This window comes from Argopecten irradians, chromosome 12 (genome assembly GCF_041381155.1).
Source record: "Argopecten irradians isolate NY chromosome 12, Ai_NY, whole genome shotgun sequence".
Lineage (NCBI taxonomy): Eukaryota > Metazoa > Mollusca > Bivalvia > Pectinida > Pectinidae > Argopecten > Argopecten irradians.
The window spans coordinates 24835048-24855467 of record NC_091145.1 but is presented as its reverse complement, the minus strand read 5'-3'; the positions used below and the strand labels follow the sequence as shown (position 1 = coordinate 24855467).

Here is a 20420-nt window from a genome sequence, read left to right as displayed (position 1 = left end):
CATTAATTTATGAGTTTATATATATACTAACTAATAAATTGCCCAAGAATCATTAATCAGTCCAGTGAACAAGGGCCAGCGATATATAAAATTGTATTTGTAAGCAGAAGTTTATAAATTATAATTTAGTTTGTAACACAAAAAATGAATGGTTGCCACATGGAGATAGGTTATTAAGTAAAGGTTATCTCAAAGTGTTGCATTGTAATGGTCAATTTATTTTAATCAGTTATTTATATGTATTAAAAGAGAAATAAACATCAACGATTTATAATTATCGATTTGGAATGGTTCAGCTTCCTTATCACAGTAAATGCTATTCCAGGGGAAATATGCTATGTGACAGTCAATATATATAGGTAGATATTCAGGTTATCAAGTAATTTCTTTTTTACATATAAATAACAACACAAGAATTAAAACTTGTTTAGTTTAATTTAATTTGTACCTGAGGCAGGTGTGTGATAATTCCTTAATTGATTGACAGGTGGTAATGATAAGTACAAACAGTTGTACATATGTTGACTAATGTTTACACATCCCTCCAGCCATTGTCATCAGTAAAGAACAATAGAACTTGACCTTCCAACTGTCACCAGATTTTGATGGGCTGTCAACAAGTTTCAAAACTTAATGGATATGATATAGAGCAACACTAGCATGTCAAATTGAATTAGGCAGCATGATGCCATCTGACATCACATTTGAACAACACCTCTAGGCTATAGCAATCATCTTGTGTCAATGTATGAAATTTACAATATTATAATAGCTGAAATTAACGAATTCTTCATTAATTAAATAATATAATACCAACAAAATTATTAAAAAATGTATTGCTACATTGTAAGTACCAGCTGTATGTGTGAGCCGACTAATAAATTTTAATGGTATATGATAATCAGTTATATACAACATAATTTCACTGTTAAAACCAATTCAAGCAAAATATCTTGAAAGCTTTATAATGACGTCAAAATATATATGGCTAGTAATACAGCCATACGGACTGGATAATTGGTCGAAAATATGTTGTCTTTTGAACAGTTGAAAAACTGTTATGAAAAACAAATTAAGCATATTTGCATATATAAGTTGATAATGCAGTATGACACATTATTTTGTTATACTCATTGTCATAAAAGACAAAACAAGGTATGATTTAGTCTGAGTATATTATTTATGTGTAACTAATATTGTGATGACTGTCCATTAAGCTGTAGTTAATTACAACACAACTACTGATGACAGTATGATGGTGGTATAATGTAGATAGATTGGTACCCCGGGGCAGTATCTGGGTCTGTACAGCTGATCACTTCCTACAATGGTAATCAGATACACTAGCACCTGCAGCAACCTGCTAACGAGATCACATACAGGTGTTTTATCATACCTACAAAGGCAAGCTCTTTAATTAAAAAAAAATTTAAATTAATTAAATAAAAACATATCTGTATACATCATTTCATAAATTAAAATATTGATCATAATTATAAATTAGTAATGACAGCAATACACACATACTGATTGTTTTCTCAGTACAGTACATACACAACTATTATATGCAGGATCAAAGACAAAGTTCAAATTGTTTATAATTAAAGTTTTTCAATTTGATCTTTTTATCACATGACAAACCATTGATTGATTTAATAACAGAAAAAGAGTTTTGAATGTGATATGATGATGACGCGAAGTTTTTTGATTGGTTGCCTGCAAAATTCAAAATATTAAATTCAAAATAAAAAGTTTCAGAATTTATTAATGAATTAAAAAAATTACAATTTACAAATGAGCACAAAATCTGTTGGGAGATTTTAATATTCAAAATTGAATACCCATAAATACAGTCCTGATATTTGTTTATACACCTGGTAAGCCACTGTTTTTCATTCTCAATGAGTAAATTAGGAGCTTAGCTGTGAGTGAATCAGCAACATTTTAAGACGTTTAAAATACTTTAAATATGCAGTCATCCATTACAAAGAAGCATGTGAATATTGGTTTGATCTGAAATGTGGGAACTTTTCCTGGGCATTATATCTTCAGATTTAGGGACTTTATATATATAAAACATCTCAATTCACTTCATGGTTATATAAATGAAGTTGTTTAAATTTGTGGTCTATGAACAAAGATATGAAATGTGTTGGTTAAGAATGATAAATCATGACCACCATATATGGCTGTGGCTTCGAGCATGTTGATAAATATTTATTTAGTATAAAATATTTTGGACAAAAAAAAATCAAATCTTGTGTTCAGGTTTGTGGTACAGTATGGTATTATATTATGTAAATAACCAGTACATCTTTTTGATAAACCTGTTTGTTTGGAAGCCAATTTCATTCTTAGCTCAGAATGTAATCCTATCCTTTAATTCTAGCCCAGGTATATAAAGGTAGATGGATTTCCTCATGGCTGGTATTGTTATTCATATCCAGACAGAAATAAGATCATATTTCCCGTTAAAGTTACACAGCTGGAACAAAGATGGCGATGTCGCAGTTTCTGACTTACTGTCATGTATATGGGTTTTATTTGACTTGCACAATAAGACAAGCTAGCTTAGATTAATTTCAGAAAAAAATTAGTAAACATTTTCTTAAAATAAATTGGCATTTAATCCATTTATATATATTATATGATGTATACTGTAACAGTTTAGCTCTGAAATCACAATAAGGCATATGCCACCAGTCTTTAGAATATTATATTCACTCAAATTTGGCAGTTTGAAATTTTTTGTCTCAGTAACATGTCTGATTTGCAAATTCTAGCATAAAAAAAAATAATAACTAGGGGGAGATAATCTATTAAAAATTTAGAATTTGGTTAAGAAAATCTCATCAACAATATATCTGATGGCCATGCGGTTAAGACTGGCTTCTACAATACAATGTTTGGTAATATAAATTTATAATGCATCTTCTAATGTTAGATACCACACATACTTACAATACAAATGTAGTGAAATGACAAAATTTTTCAATTTAAAAAAAAAATTTGACACAAAAGAACTCTTCAAATTGAATAGGCAATGGATTTTAAATTTGACCCTATGTTATACATGAATTTTCAATACTGCCGTCAATTACACAGACATGATTTAAGATCTCTGTTTACGCTAAATAGATCTAAATATTTAATCCGCTGCACTCGCTTTTATAGTCCTCATTTTCATGAGAATTAGTTGAAAATTAATAAAATTTGACTTCCCTTCAAAAAGTGAATGTCAGACAAGTATCAATAAGTGCATTTTGTCCTTGAAGTGCAAAATTCTAAACCCTGAAGTAAATAAATTAGTTCACATTAAAATTCAATACATTAGCATTTTGCAGAACTTTTCAAATAAAGCGGTTGCTGCAGGGCATCTATTAGGGAATTTAGGAAGTAAGATAAAAGAAAATTAATACAATGGAAAGTGGATTTGAACATTTCAGAGAATAAAAAAAATATGTAAACATTAATTTATGGTTTTACCTCAGTACCTAATGCTCTACAGCTGGATATAAATGATAATTTTATAGTCTAATGGAATGTTTATCCTGGGGGGACCATGGCCCATTGATTCTTGCTTTGCCTTTCAAAGAAACTTTTCTTTACTGTACTTTTCATTACTATATATATAGATCTACTCTTATCAAGCCCCAGTAACATGTACTATTTGTACCATGCATTCACTGAACAAGTCAGTTCTACACAGCATTAGCTAGATCATTATCTATTTGTGATTCATCTTTTTATTGCCTGTAATAGATTGAAAATAGTATTTACAACCCCTTGAAATGTATCTTTTAAGCAAGTTATTGATAACCAATTGATAGCTTAAGGCATCGTCAAAAAAGAAATATGACTTCAATTTAATGTTCTAGCTAGATTTTTCAGATGATGATCAAGTTATGTAGGTAGAAATGAAATTCCCTTTTTTCACAATAATTTCCTTATTGGTGTTTTAAATTATCAAGCTCCTTGTTTGTATTTGTTTTATTAACAGTTAAATACTTTCGTTTATTAACCTGGTGTTAATTAGGGGACAGTTTTGATGAAAAAGTGTAAATTAGTAAATCATTTAAGGACCGAAAGGATATCTGAAAATCTGCTAATTTATTAACATAAATGATATTTATTGAATGAATATCTGTAAATTGATTGGCAGATTGAAGTTTAGTTTTGACAGACATAAGTTTAGGTCAGTAGTAACTGTATGGTAAATACTCCGACTGTCGATTCTACAGAACCATCACTTCAAATTAATACAACAGCAGCCATTAAAAATACATATGGTACTGGGCAGGTTTCTGTGTTTGGCCTGTGCTATTATGCAGAGCATTACTTTGACAGACAAAATGCTATTGTCAGATTCATGATCGTATTGATTTATGGTGAAACATTGGTGGTTTTATACTCAACTCTTTTGTGTAATGCCTGAGCTTCCGAATACACTATAGGCTCTCTAACCAAGCCAGAGTATGCAAGTAAAAAGACAGGTGTTATATTTAGCCATGGATTTGTTTGTGACATCGTAAATATTATTTGATATTCACTGGAATTGATATGATCAATAGTTAAAGTTCCCTCTAAAGCTAGCTATAGGATTCATATACCTGGTACACTATAAAATGGTAGTTTTATAATATTTCAAATTGAAGATTGAAATTCAACAGCTTGTAAGATATATGTTGCAGACTACATTATATATAAGGAAGTATGCAATACAGATGACAACTACATATGTATTTGTCTAAGTATGGTTATTGAGGCAATATGATATCGGTGTTACCAAATGCAACTACAATCAAAAATGCTTAGAAGTATTTCTACTAAATAATATATACATCCTGAAAAATTAACCTTTCATCTATGTTTGTTTGTTAATACATTTCCATACTTACCTAAACGAAAACTAATATTTATTAGAAAGGGAGATAATTCTTAATTTCAACAATCAAATATACATTTTTTTTTGGCTCCAAAAAATCTTATTTGGCAAAAGAAATTTCACTTTGGCGACAGAATTTCAAAAGCTGGTGTGAACCCTGAGTCTACATACATATGACCTGGCCATGGCCATGGTGTGCTTTATATATATAGTTGTTGGGTATAGTACGTACTTAACCATACTTGATGGACATTTTTTTTTTTCATTTCATTGCTCTTGCCTGAAGAAAGGGTCTCTATCATGATAAAAATATTTAGTTTATTTGTCCCTATAGTTTCCTATCTTGGCCATTATATCTGTTTATTTACCAGAACACAGACAAGTGACATGGGAGATGGGTATAGATAGGCTATATGTGTGTGACTGTATTACCATCTGTACCATTAGTGGCAATGGAGAATTTCCAGGAACATAACAGAGGAAATTATCTGTGTCATGATCACCAGTAATGTCTATCTATATAACTTATTCTTCAGTTTTTCACAACTTCTCAAGCAGTAAAACTTGATTGCTGAACAAATGATGTTGAAACGCCACTTCATGCAGTCTGTGAAAATCAGACATTAAAAATAAATGAACAGTTTTATAACAGTAGAGAAATAATAGGCATTGATTCGGAGTAAAAGTCGTTTAATGGTCTGGCATTGATTTTACATATTGATCTAACAAGGAAAAACATGGCTGATCGAAGGAAAGGAGCTGATGGTCGTTATAGATAGTTGGAAATTTATAACCCGACGATCTCTGTCGATAGGGCATGCAAACGTTGGTGCTGATAATCTACCGCATGTTAACATGCATTGTTGTACATGGTGCATCCCTATAAAGTCTCTTCCATATACAAGTACATGTGGTCTTTCTGTGACTATATCCCTACTGGACATGTTAAGAAGGGTATATTAAATATTTACATTTACGATTCCCATGAACCATAATTCTCTGTGACCTTACATATAGTTACTGGACTGTAAAAACCGTATGTTCCCTTTGTAATTCCCATAATGTATTCCAGTATGGAGTCTGCACCAGGTTTCCATGTCTGTCTGCATAATTGATTTCCTGCCAATCTTTGATCTGACCGACATGTTCGAACCAATAAGCTTTAACTTGGTTTTAGATCGGTCTACCTGTAAATTATCTTAATAATCTGCTGGATTTGGTATTTTATTGTTGTAATATAGTATACTACATCTGATCAAAGAAGATCGAAGGTATTATATATATATATACCTGCCTATGATAGACCTTCTATCCTGAGATAGCTATCAGCCTTAGTAATGGGTATGTAGCTTGTCATACATGTTACAAAGCTTATTTAGACTTCCATTTCACATAGAAGTGTGACGGTCACACATGACCGGCGGTTTTAGACTTCCTTCTGATCTGACCAGGATCAAAAGGTACCCGCAGTGTCTGGGTCGTTAAAAAGCTTTAACTGACCAGGTACAAGTCTCGTGGACCAAATGTACATATTTGTGTATGGTCATTGTATCCAGTAGCTGTTTGTGATTTCAGTAAAAAGAAAACTATCTGGCAATGCTTTTAGTACGTTTGGTATTTAAAGCTTATAAAATAACTTGTTAAATAGGGAATAGTATCAAGTTTACATTGACTAAATATTTAATCCCCATCGTCGTCCTGATAAAAGGGTTTAAGTCTAATGAATGGGTTAGGTATATATGTAGACACCTATATCATGATATATACTGACTTTACATGTGACAGAAGTTTGAATACTGTACCAGGAAATGTTTGCTTTATGCAATGTGTTTTACTTAACACTGCTACTGCCAATCCAGAACTTATCACAAATATAACCATTTACATACAATGTGTTTAGAAAGGTTGCAAATATATATAACTTCTAATTATATAAAATGTACATATTTTGGAAATTCCTTAATCTGTCCAGGCATGGATATGGTAGGAGTTTAAAGAAATAAATGTATAGGTAATCATGATATATAATGGAGATACATATCTGGTAATAATTTAATAAACAAAACAAAAAATCAAAAATGACTAAGGCAATTTAATGGGGTTTTGGAGTTTGAAAAATCTAGAAATTGCCGTTTTGCTATGTAGAAAATGCAACACAAGTTATACTTTGCTTTAGTATGTTAATGCATTAATACTAAATATTACTAAATTTTAATGCAAGTACTACAGAGCATATCACACTAAATATCTTTCATTATATATATTAATTTTCATTATCGTAAATCCCAGACGTGCAAATTAGAGCACGAGTTTCCTCTGTAAGCCCGGAGTTCTACATAATCCAGTTTCCTCTAGATCTGTGATTCTGCAGCCAGGGATAAATGTATCTCTGACTTGACTTGTTGCATGTTGTTGTGTACAGAAGATGTCCTCACAATCAATATTCGAGTACTACACACAGAGTACAGAGATCAATACCGTGACTTGGCTGTATTCACTTCCTGTCTTTCTGGAGACTTGTAATTTTGTGCCATCTTAAAAAATAATATTAAGATTTACAGCTTATAGATCATGTAAACAAGAAAAATTCATCCAATATGGATTTAAAGTGGGCTCATATAAATAAACACAACCTTATGAAATGTAAACATTGTCATTTGTAAAAGGATTGAGGGAAGTATGACTTGAAAATCTGCTTCCATCCTGAACAATTTATGTAGTGTATCTGTTCACAGCAGAATCCAGCTGCAGGTGAATGGAAAATTTCAGCCCAGATTAAACTGAAACTGTTTAAAATTGGAGCAAAATCTGGTGATGTGTTCCATGTTGAATAAAGAAACCAGTTGCTGGAAATGTCAAATGCTTTGAGGCCAGCATTGGTGTAATGAGGATTTCATAGCTTGGACGTGCAGCACCATCTGTTCTATAGGAAGGCATCAACACAGAAGTAGATTTAATGTGTCAACCATTTATAGAATTCTCTCATTTTATTGTCATCATCTGATTCATCAAGGTGTGCCTGATCATGACTGTATAGAAATGTAGGTGCTATGGCGGTACATCCACAATGTGAGGATTATTCTGGTGTGGAAATGAAATCTTGTATAGTAGTAGTCAGCTGCCTCTCGATTAATTCTAGGTCTGATTTAGGGAGGGAGCTGGTGGTTGTATGATGGCCTTAATTCAAGGTCTGATTTAGGGAGGGAGCTGGTGGTTGTTTGATGGCCTTAATTCAAGGTCTGATTTAGGGAGGGAGCTGGTGGTTGTATGATGGCCTTAATTCAAGGTCTGATTTAGGGAGGGAGCTGGTGGTTGTATGATGGCCTTAATTCAAGGTCTGATTTAGGGAGGGAGCTGGTGGTTGTATGATGGCCTTAATTCAAGGTCTGATTTAGGGAGGGAGCTGGTGGTTGTATGATGGCCTTAATTCAAGGTCTGATTTAGGGAGGGAGCTGGTGGTTGTATGATGGCCTTAATTCAAGGTCTGATTTAGGGAGGGAGCTGGTGGTTGTATGATGGCCTTAATTCAAGGTCTGATTTAGGGAGGGAGCTGGTGGTTGTATGATGGCCAGCTTGCTCCCTTTCGATTGACTCTAGGAAGGGGAGTGGGTGGTCATGGGTGGCTATGCAAACTTTCTATAATAAAATTGAAATAATTGTAGGGTTAATGTGGTCACAGCAGTCTTGGACATTAAAATCTATAGATATCTTCTATTGGCCTAAATATTTGGTCCAAAATAAACTTCACAGATCGGTTGCAGTGCTGTTGAAGTTGTATGTGTATAAAATTTGATTTTTAAAATATTTTTTGTGGTACTCTTTTGAGCTGTCTTGTGTTTTATTTTGATGAGCAAATTGATGATTCAGTGATATTTGATGAATTTGATACCCCTCTATTTGATGGTTTTGGTACTTAAACAGACTGATTTTCAGTCTGTCGTAGCTGACATGACATACGTTATAAAAAATGGTGTCAGACAGGCTTGCTGATCTCTACATACTAGCCTAGAGTATTCTGGTAGTCATTAATTATTGATTTGAAGTGAGATCAGTTTGGTACTGACACAATGTCTGTCACATAGGTATACTGATGAAATAGTCTGACCTCCGAGATAATGTGAAATATGACAGGTATTAAACATACATGGCTAAAGTGAATATTAGAGGTTTTTTTCTAAATTCAAGCCGTCATTACATATCTATGTACTGATATAATGATTTTTTTTGATAAGGGGGAGCGGTGGACAAGATGTTAATATATCCCAACTGGACATATTACCACTAGCCCTCCACATCTGAGTTGCCAGTTCAAATTTCATGTGGTGCATATCTCATGTGCATATGCATGTTCAGTTGCTAAGTACTGACTGCTAGCTGGTCTGTGATTTTTTTCTGAATTTCCTCTACCTAATTATAAGCCTGGCATGTCCTTATTGGCATTGAATACAAATGTTCAAATTTACTCTCACGCTCCATCTTACCAAACATATTATCATAACACAAACATGTATAGATATAGAAAATGAAAATCTTCACGGAAATCTTGGCTTGGATGGCGCTACATATTACTATGTACATAAATCATCTACAGCTCCACCTCCTGGTATAAAGTTTGACACCCTAATGAAGCTGTTGTCTGCAGGTACTGTCCGTAAGTTGGTGACTTTGTCTCCAGGTACTCCAGCAGCTTCAAAATATCTTCTCTGTCTCTTCAACCAGCTGGTGCATTTAAAAATGACTGTTTGTTAAAAAAAGGATGTACTTCAAAGAAATGAAAATGATGGGAATCACTCTTTAGACCTGATGTATAGAACTTCAGTGAGTTTGACAGTGTGTACCCATTGACAGGCTTGGACACCCACACTTGACTTTTATTGGAAGTGAATGGTGTGGCCCCTGTGAGTTATCTCCCCTCTGTACACTCCAGATGTTTGTATAATGATATGTACACCTACTTATCTGTACTAGTTATCTCATCCCCACGATAAGGCCATTGAGTAATGGCTGTAACACAACTAGAAATCTCCCTCAACACCACTAGGGTTTATACTCGAAATCTCAACAGTTTTGTGAGAAATGGAACTGTTTGTTTTGTTTATCAGGGACCTTCTTTGAGTCACCATCAGGAAACGAAACTTATTTTTTATTTTTGCTTTTATAAAAGCAATGCTCATTACGTTATGTTTTGTGAATGTATATTATATTTCCTGATGAAAATTGCATGGTTTTGTTAGTAAATGTAACAATTTATAACTTTCTGTAAAAGTTGGATGTCTCATCTTTGGTTGATAATCAAGTTACCAGATTCAATGAAAGAAATATATTCTCTACACTAGAAATAAGGAAGGTAAAAACTATGGTTGACTAATTACTTGAGAATTTTGAGAAACAACTTTGTATGCTTGACAGAGTTTATGTTAAATTTTGAAAATAACAAATTATCTAGACAGTATAATTTTTAAGGGACAATTTTATTTTAACAAGCATACGATATTGCAGAATCATGGTAAATATGGTATCAGGTAAATGGGGGGCAAATATTGATTAACTATAGTGTGATATTTAATCATGGTTTACAAGTGTAGTGTTGGATGTTACGTAAATGTTGACAGGAACCCCAAACTGTAGGACAATGTTATGGTATGTACCTTGACACAATTATCAGGTGGGAGACAAATACAGGGTTACAGTTAATGATAGAGTCGACAAACATTGTCCAAGATCAAGTTAGAGGGGGACAACAGGTACCCGTAAATAGGGTATACAGATCACACGCTAGGGTGAGTGTGGGGTGTAAATATTGACCGGGGATAAGTCGGGGCACTATTAGTCAGATTGTACCGTGTAAATACCGCGGTACAGGTGGCTAAGGATCACCCATTGTGTAAGGACTAAGTAATGGTGGCCCGCGTCACCTCAGCGTACAGTATACTGAAATATCTTAAAAATTATCTACTATAGCACGAGTCAGTAGCAACCAGTGCATTCACTAAATGTATCATTTGAATCAGGAAAAAATGTCATTATAATGATACCATTTCTTAAGAAATCAATTTCGTTTTCTAAAAAAGAAATGCTTTGATCATTACATTTTGGTTACCATAGTAATTCCTGAAAGGAGGCGCTTAAGTGGGAATGAGCCACAATTGATCCCGAAATTTTTTATTACCCAGGTTTCAAATTCATCCACATACATGCATGGTAAACAAGTTGATTATCTATTAATAGAAACATTTTAAATGATATCATCTTACGACTGAGGTATGCTTAGCTATTTCCTGTATATATTAACACTTTTCCTAAACTTTGAGAGACATGTAAAATATGTTTGAGAGTCATTTGGAATAAGATTCTTTGATAAAGAGATCCAAGCTTCACTGTCCTGTTATCAGACTTTATACCTGTATAAAATCAGCAGGACCTGTTTTATATCCCTATCAGAGGTAAATCTGAGGATACTAGCGAGCCAGCTTAGCTAGTGTGATACACTGATATACAACATATTTATTTGGCTGCTGCAGGCTGTAAACAGTGTAGATATGTACACAAATCACACAGGTTTTTTACCTGTTCAATTTTATACAGGTATACAAATCGATGGCTTGGGACACGAGTTGATATGTAAAATTTGTGGGACACGAGTTGATATGTAAAATTTGTAATGCGAAGTTCCTTGGTCTCCTACATGGCCTGTCAAAACTGTGTGATAAAGCCTTGTGTGGATTTTAAAGGGAATGGTCCCTGATTTTATGTGTAGTACAGAAATACTCTAGTTATAATCACTGTTTGCCTTCACATGGAACACATTTCTAAACCTTTTCTTTCCCTCTTGAGTATGTAAAGTGGGTCACAGAGTTTTACAATAAAGAGGGGAGGATGTAACGCAAGAAAAAAAAATGGCAAATTTTACAACTTGTCATGTAGAGTTATTTAATCAAAAATGAAAGTCCTGAAATGTATGTGTAATACTAATTGAATTCTGGGGAGAAATGTTAATTAATGAAATGTATATATATAGATATATGGTGGTCTCCACTATTAGGATTCAGAATTTGATCAGTAGACTTGTCAGTTCTTTATGTAAACATGTGTTTCATTGACAGCTTTAAAGCCTGAGATAGTTAACAATGGAACAATTACTAACACTTGTTGAATACCTCACGTAATTTTAATGAGCTCAAAAATACAAAACTCAAAACCCAGACATAACAAATTATAAGTTTCAACATAGAGGTCAGCGAAGGTCATGTGCTGTCTCAACAATTATGTTTTGAGCATTTGTAAAAGGTCTGAGATTTATGTTCAGGAGGGGCTTGTAAACACTGTCTAATTGTACCCGCTTGTCTTGTTATCAAAGTTTCTGTAAGTTTGATTTTAATTTCTGTGGAAAAATTGAATAGTGGTTTTGTGCATCAAGATAAAGATAGCCATTTTATAAGGGTTTCCTGGCACCCCATACTGTGATAATAACAATGATGTGTGATATTTAATATATTCCTTGACGCTATCTTCTAAAATCACTAAAATTACATCACAAGCGTATAGAATACATATTTTTGTCATAATGATAATGAGAGTTTGATAAAATGTCAGAAAAGAAATAAAGAAGAAAAAATATTACAAGAATTTGATAATAAAGAAAACATATTTCAGAAACCTGAGAGCTTTACCATATTGTATTACACCTACATGCCTTTCTAAAATTAAATGAAAATTGAATGTAAACCAGCTATGATGAAGATTACCGGGATTTCCTGTGTACTAGCTATAGCTGTCTGTGAGCACAATTCACGTTTTCTCAAAAAAGGATGACGTTATGCTTGAAAACACACGACGTCATAATCAATACCTACCTGCAAGGGCAAATAACTCGGTAATACGCAAATACAGAATATCATATATATTAGTGGTGTTCTGATTAATCGAGTCGCCGAGTATCGCTGGTTTGGGGTATTTGATCAATTAATTGAGTAAGAAATCTGTAATCAAGTTTCGTCGGAATTTTTCAAAACTATGATAATTAAATTAACCAGAGTATAAAGTAAGCTTATCAGTAAAACATGTAAACAAAATCATAGCCAACTTGTTAAAATTATTCCCTTGTATGTGGTTGTCGCTCATATCATTTCAAATTTTAAGCCTCAAGACAAATTGAAGAGTACATAAGCACTACGTAGTAATACAAACGTTTAGATGAGAATGATTTGTGAAGAAAATTAGCGCCATGAAAATATAAAAGCACAGAGAGGCCTCTCGATCGTAAGCCTTTGAAGGAAATTTTTATATGAGACTTAATACATCAAGGGGAAAAAAATCGATTTTAACCGATCATTGATTGGTTAAATAAAACTGATGATCGACCATGAAATTTCAATTATTCCCTACACTAATATATACACAGTGTAACCTGTCAAAACCTTGTCTAATCCAGATTCCTGTCTATTCCAGTTTCATTTTATGGCATTTTAACAAAAATGGTCTTGGAATTTTGGAGTCCTTATTTATGATACCAAGAGTGGATTTTCATTATTCAAAAGTGTGAGAACCTATCTTATAATACTTAAGATACTCATGTCAACAAATTTTTAATCTTTTCAGACGGTAAACATGATGTAAAAGCTACGTGTCAACTCTACGTGCGTTTGGTGCGAGCAGAGATGTTACAGAATAGTGTTACCATACGACTAAACAACATGACACAGACGGCCTTCCTCTCTCCTCTCTACAAGTTTTTCGTAGACGCCTTAGCCACCATCATGTTGACAGAGGAGAAACATGTGTTTGTCCTCAACATTCAGAATGACACGGATGTTAACACTCAGATTCTGAATGTCAGTGTTTCGGTCCGTAAACCTGACGGGACGTTCCACTCCGCAGAATATCTCAAGGAACAAATTTATCTACAGAGGATCCTACTGGCCAATCTATCTACTCTCCAGGTAAGGTGACCCCCATCTTTCTGTACTAGTAAATTGCCTCAATGTTGTGTTTTTGTAGCATCTTTTCAATTAAAGATGCTCCATCGCTGACAAATAGTATTTTTTCACTATCAAAAACAGCACCAGACGATTTAATATTTTTCTTCAGTTACAAAAGTTACTTACTTTACACCATTACTATCGTGGAAAAGTAATCTTACTTCAAGTTTAAAATATCAAAAATAATTAATTGCATCCCGAAAAAAATCTGTTGCTCTATATCCTATATGGATTGATGTACTGGTTGCGCATGTACCAAAGGCAAAATAAATTATTTTATATTATATTATGTGTTAATTAGACATATATTTACACGATTAAACACCAATTATTGTTCAAATTATGAATATCATTTATGCTCTGTCGGCGGTGGAGCATCTTTAAAGTTTACTGCCAATTCATGTTCCAAATGTAGACCATGAAATTCATTAATGCCCATAAAGATGTCTTGCTTTCACTCTACAGGAACTTAAAAAAAATGTATAAGAAATTCAGAAATTTTGTTTGACATTAACCACATCACAAGTGCTAAAATTGCTTATTTTTAACCTTGATGTCAAATGCCAAATTTCATCAGTGTTTATTAACTTTAAGGAATATTCCTCAACTTAACATTTTCCATATGAAAAGCATTACAGAAGTTAAAGGGAAAATATTGGGTTAGGGAGCCTTTCTTAATTTTTGTAATGCTTTCCTTTGGAGAATTTTAAGATAAGGGATTCCTTCAATAAAAGCTAAGGAACATTGATGAAATAAATCTTTTTGAGATTCACCCATCACATATTGGCACCTTTTCCATTTTGTTTCATGTCGGAATATTTGAATCACAAATTTTACAAACTGTTGATAGCAGGCATAAAGGTTTCATGAAATTTGAAAGATTATTTAAGATCAAAATTAACATAAATTAACATGGAATTTTATACAGGGTACTAAATGTCAGTGTCTCCATTATACAGCATATCATCGTACCTTCTCCAGGGTGACTTGAATATTCCTTATATCTATTTTTGCCATTGCATGGATTTATCTTGGTATGTGATAATATAGCTTTCATGGGACAGATATAAATCTAACAGACCAATTTTCTCCACTAATTTACATTCTCTATTTGAATAAGAATACATCCATCCCCAATTACCATTTGAATCTGTGATATTGCTGCGGTGTACAGCACTATACAACTAACACAGGTGTACAAAGTCAGCAGGAAATACTTGGGTACAGGTAATGGTAGTTGACATTTTACCTGCCAGGGCTGAAAACCTTAAGTCTACCATTTGGGAGGATTTCTTTATAGTCATATTTGACGTGTGCTTTTCACACAAATGTAACCAGATACCCTTTTGGTAATGTGAATTACGTTCAGCCATCACTCGAAAACGGTATTGTCCACATTTAAAACTCGAATACCATTGACAGGTACATGATCAGACCGTTGGGTCATTAGGGGCGCGCTTTGTTTGAATAACCCGGGTACAATTAGAAATTATCAGGTTTTCATTGGGGAGCAGTTATATACATCAGAACTGATCTAGTGGAAGCTACAAATTGATTGGGCTTAGATATGATTATCATATATATCGATCAGACTCTCATATATGGGGAACGGTATGGTATGAATTGAAAGTAAACCCTTCAGAATAATAGAATAGCAGTATAATTAAGCTGTATGTTAGCAATAACAGAAATGGTTGATAAATGCATATAAGGTCAATTTAGGTTGACTAAACCTTTTGCATGTAAAGGATTTAAATTTAAAATTTGTGTACCCATGACTTAAGTATTTCTCAATTAAATCCTAATGTTATTTCTGTTTTCTTGTACTATAATAAATATATATAATGATACCTGTAACTGCATGTAGGTTTTGAAAGCTCTATTATAAAATTACGCCGATTACATTTAAAAAATTCCTGAATGTTTTCATGTCTCATAAAATTTTTGAGAATTCCCTTTTAAATTGACATTGAATTAGAAAGAAATGTTGTTTTTTTTTTTTTTAATTTCTGAACGCATGTACATGAGGTGCATTAACCATAATCGATATACACTTTGTATAGGTATATAAAAGGTGTTTGGATCTGTGAGAACATAAGTCTGGCCCGATTCTCTATAACAAATCAATGTAACATATAGTCACCCCTGTTCAGTCTATAGACGTTTCTCCCAGCAACAGGGACAAGGTGAGACTATTGGGGCCGATGATAGTGACAAAGCACTTACAAGACGTAGTCACCAGGAAATGAATTTCACACATGCAAATGTCAATTTATAACTGAGTGGAATCATAATATGTCTATACATTGTAGTGCCAAAATGTTCAGAATTCTTTATTGGAAAATCTGATAAATGTTGAATAAGGAAAGATGATGAAATTCAAAAATAATTTTTAATTACGGTACAAAGGTGAATTTTTGAAATTTCACATTTTCCAAATCGAAAAATTTCGACACTGTTTTGTCATAATGAGGTTTGCAGTGATATTTGATTTAAGATTTTAAAGAATTTCAGAGGATATTTCTAGGATCGTGTATCGGCGTTATCAAATTTTCATTATAATATGAGTAATTGATAAATCCTTGCATTCATTTCATTAATGAATACAGATACCCGAGAAGGCATGTTTTTATCTAGTGTAAAGTAATGAAGTTTATGGTCATAATGACCTGTCAGTCATATAAAATAGTTGATGAGGCTAATATGTTGTAATCCTATATATCCCAATATCATGGGGATTATTTTCTGGGTCAATCCGATAGTATCTATGTTATTAGGGGAGCTATTCAATTAATCTATTGGGTTTAAAAATGTAATTTATTTTGGTATGGAAATAATGTTTTTTCCACTGTATTAACCCTGACAATATACAGGTATGTAGGTACCGGCATAATCCTGACATCAGTACTGGTCCTAAACACATCACGCCACACAAAAAATACCTTTCAGCATAGTAATACATAATATGTACTATACACAAATCATAAAGTACCACCCATGTATTATGTGTATAGATTTTTATGACAAAGATTATTGGAAGTTGATGTCAATGAAAGTAATTTCGCATCAATGAACCCAGTATATATATCCTGTGATTGAAATGAGACTTGTAAGTACACATGGTAGATAGAATAGTAAATCGTCCATTTTTGCAGCGCTGACTCCCCCCCACCCCCCATTACACCCCTATCAGATGGTGACTGGTACAGACCAACACCTATAGATACATCTTTGTTATTTGATACTCAGCTTGAATTCAATTATATAATAGTATTTAGCTCACCCACGATAATTTTGAGCATCAATTTTAACTCATTCAACCCTGAAGATACATATAGGCCCTTCTTAATCAAAGACTAGATCAGTCCATTATGGAATTTCAGGGGTGAATGAGTTAATAACTAAAATTCACAATTTTATGGTCAGTGTTTTTCCTGCCTCTATATTTGGGGTCGAAATAAGGCCCCATTCCCAATTGTATTTCTTGTTATTTTTCCCAAATCTATGTCTAAATTTCCCAAATCAGTGAGCTGAGGCGTATTTTGTGCGACAAAACTAAAAAATTCCGTAAATCCCAAGTCTGAACGTCGTATTTTAATATCCATTCTTACACTTGATTCTTAGAGAAGCATAATTGTCTACTTCTACCTTTTCCAAAATTTCCATAAACACCGTTTAAATTTTTCATTTCCTACTTTTATCGCACAAAATTTCCCAATTTTCACCAGGTGGCAATTTCCCAAAATACCCAGGAAAAACACTGATGGTAGTTTTCGATTAACAATGAAATGTTTTAATGAAGTTCCTCTCTACAACCCTGCATACTGTTATTGACGTCCGTTAAATACATTTATGTAATCTAAAACCTGGTCTGACATAACGTTGTTTACAAATATGTAATGCTATATGTTGTGTCTAGAAAGGATAATACACCTTTTGCTGTTGCACAAAAATTTGAAATGACATGTGATATCGCAAGTCTGTTTAATTCAGAGATATATCATATAACCTGCTTGTCAGTCTTAATTTGATTGAAAAGCCACAAAATTAGAGTCTACACTGCATGCATTACATCCTTGTGAAAAGCAAATTCTTCAAATTCTTAGCTATGGCCCTTTTTTTTGGTAACATGAAGTTTCACGCTTTAATACCTTTAAATCAATTCTGGTTTACAATTTTCCAAAATGACAATTATTTTGCCAGAATTGTGTAATACTTTAAATCAATTCTGGTTTACAATTTTCCAAAATGACAATTATTTTGCCAGAATTGTATAATACTTTAAGATTTATTCTGTTTTGTAGGTGCTGCCGTTTGACGACAACCTGTGTGTGATAGAACCATGTCCTAACTTTGAAATCTGTCTCTCCCACGTTTCCTTTGACCGTGCTGCTCCCTTTATAACCTCGGACATGATGTTGTTCCGACCGATCCGTCCCTACAATGGAAACACCTGTAAATGTCCGACAGGTTTCACAGGTAAGCTATTGTTTACATTTCTAGTAGCAGTCTGGCATCATATCATCATGTTTTGAATTTAGTTTGGAGTAGCTTTCCAAAAGTTACACTTACAGTAAAACATGGTTATAACGAACATCTGAGGGTCAACAAAATTACTTCATTATATAAACAGTTTGTTATACACACATTACAAACATCTTACGGACACCTTGACCAGGAATGAAAAAGTACTACGTTATAACCATGAATTGTTGTAAGTGTGTGTGTTATAAACATGTTTTACTGTATGTTATCATATTTAATTTCAATCAGACTTTGTAAAACATTCGTGATTAGAAATGAATGCACAAAAACCACATTGGTTTTATGTATGTAATGCATGGTAACGGGTTTTGAGTGTTCAATCGATGATGGGGCATCTATTGATAAAGATGTACTTATTTTGAGTTTTCAAAAATACAAGGATGAAATTCCATTTCAACAAGCTCATGTTTAGGGCAGCAAGTAGATTTACAAATGATAATGATAACAATATGTCCAAAGCTTGTTGTGATGCAATTAATGTCCTTACAAATTACAAGAATACAGAAATTTTGAAATCTTCATGGCAGGAATGACGAAGGACTTTCTGTGTGATTCTGAGGTGAACCTTTGCTACAGTAGCCCTTGTCTGAATGGAGGAACATGTATACGGAGAGAGGGCGGGTATACCTGTCAATGTGACGAGAACTTTACAGGTAAGGCAGGGGTGGATCTGTTCTTTGAGATTTTTATGTGACGTCAGATCAGTTTGTAGTGGCTGGTGGCTACACAAAAGTACATCATAAGTCTGACCATAACAATATAGATAGGTCCATTCTCCTCCGGTAGGAAGAGCTGGAATGTCCATGGACACAGCACGTTTGCACAAACAAACTCCAGAAATGGTATAAATCAACAGATAGATTTGTAGTCTTCTTCCTGTCTGGTGACTAAGAAAACTGTAAGGAAGGATTCACATGTAAATTTAAAGTATTTTTTCTGTCAAGGTGAAGGTTTAGAGTCTGTGTAACACAGGTGAGAGATTAAAGCATTCGTGTGATACCTGGTGGAACCGAGGTATCAAGGTGAAGGTTTAGAGTCTGTGTAACACAGGTGAGAGATTAAAGCATTCGTGTGATGCCTGGTGGAACCGAGGTATCAAGGTGAAGGTTTAGAGTCTGTGTAACACAGGTGAGAGATAAAAGCATTCGTGTGATGCCTGGTGGAACCGAGGTATCAAGGTGAAGGTTTAGAGTCTGTGTAACACAGGTGAGAGATAAAAGCATTCGTGTGATGCCTGGTGGAACCGAGGTATCAAGGTGAAGGTTTAGAGTCTGTGTAACACAGGTGAGAGATTAAAGCATTCGTGTGATGCCTGGTGGAACCGAGGTATCAAGGTGAAGGTTTAGAGTCTGTGTAACACAGGTGAGAGATTAAAGCATTCGTGTGATGCCTGGTGGAACCGAGGTATCAAGGTGAAGGTTTAGGGTCTGTGTAACACAGGTGAGAGATTAAAGCATTCGTGTGATGCCTGGTGGAACCGAGGTATCAAGGTGAAGGTTTAGAGTCTGTGTAACACAGGTGAGAGATTAAAGCATTCGTGTGATGCCTGGTGGAACCGAGGTATCAAGGTGAAGGTTTAGAGTCTGTGTAACACAGGTGAGAGATTAAAGCATTCGTGTGATGCCTGGTGGAACCGAGGTATCAAGGTGAAGGTTTAGGGTCTGTGTAACACAGGTGAGAGATTAAAGCATTCGTGTGATGCCTGGTGGAACCGAGGTATCAAGGTGAAGGTTTAGGGTCTGTGTAACACAGGTGAGAGATTAAAGCATTCGTGTGATGCCTGGTGGAACCGAGGTATCAAGGTGAAGGTTTAGAGTCTGTGTAACACAGGTGAGAGATTAAAGCATTCGTGTGATGCCTGGTGGAACCGAGGTATCAAGGTGAAGGTTTAGGGTCTGTGTAACACAGGTGAGAGATTAAAGCATTCGTGTGATGCCTGGTGGAACCGAGGTATCAAGGTGAAGGTTTAGAGTCTGTGTAACACAGGTGAGAGATTAAAGCATTCGTGTGAT

The 20420-nt window shown here is 34.1% G+C and overlaps 1 protein-coding gene across 3 annotated transcripts in view; it reads left to right on the top strand.

Annotated features, from left to right (window-relative positions):
- Window positions 1-20420, top strand: part of LOC138336430 (cadherin EGF LAG seven-pass G-type receptor 2-like) — a 65435-nt gene that overhangs the window by 4004 nt on the left and 41011 nt on the right. For all 3 annotated transcript variants that reach the window (XM_069285931.1, XM_069285930.1, XM_069285928.1), the window contains exons 2-4: window positions 13484-13824; window positions 18168-18342; window positions 18936-19061. In XM_069285931.1, coding sequence (XP_069142032.1) covers window positions 13484-13824; window positions 18168-18342; window positions 18936-19061 — 642 coding nt within the window. The remainder of the gene's footprint in view (window positions 1-13483; window positions 13825-18167; window positions 18343-18935; window positions 19062-20420) is intronic.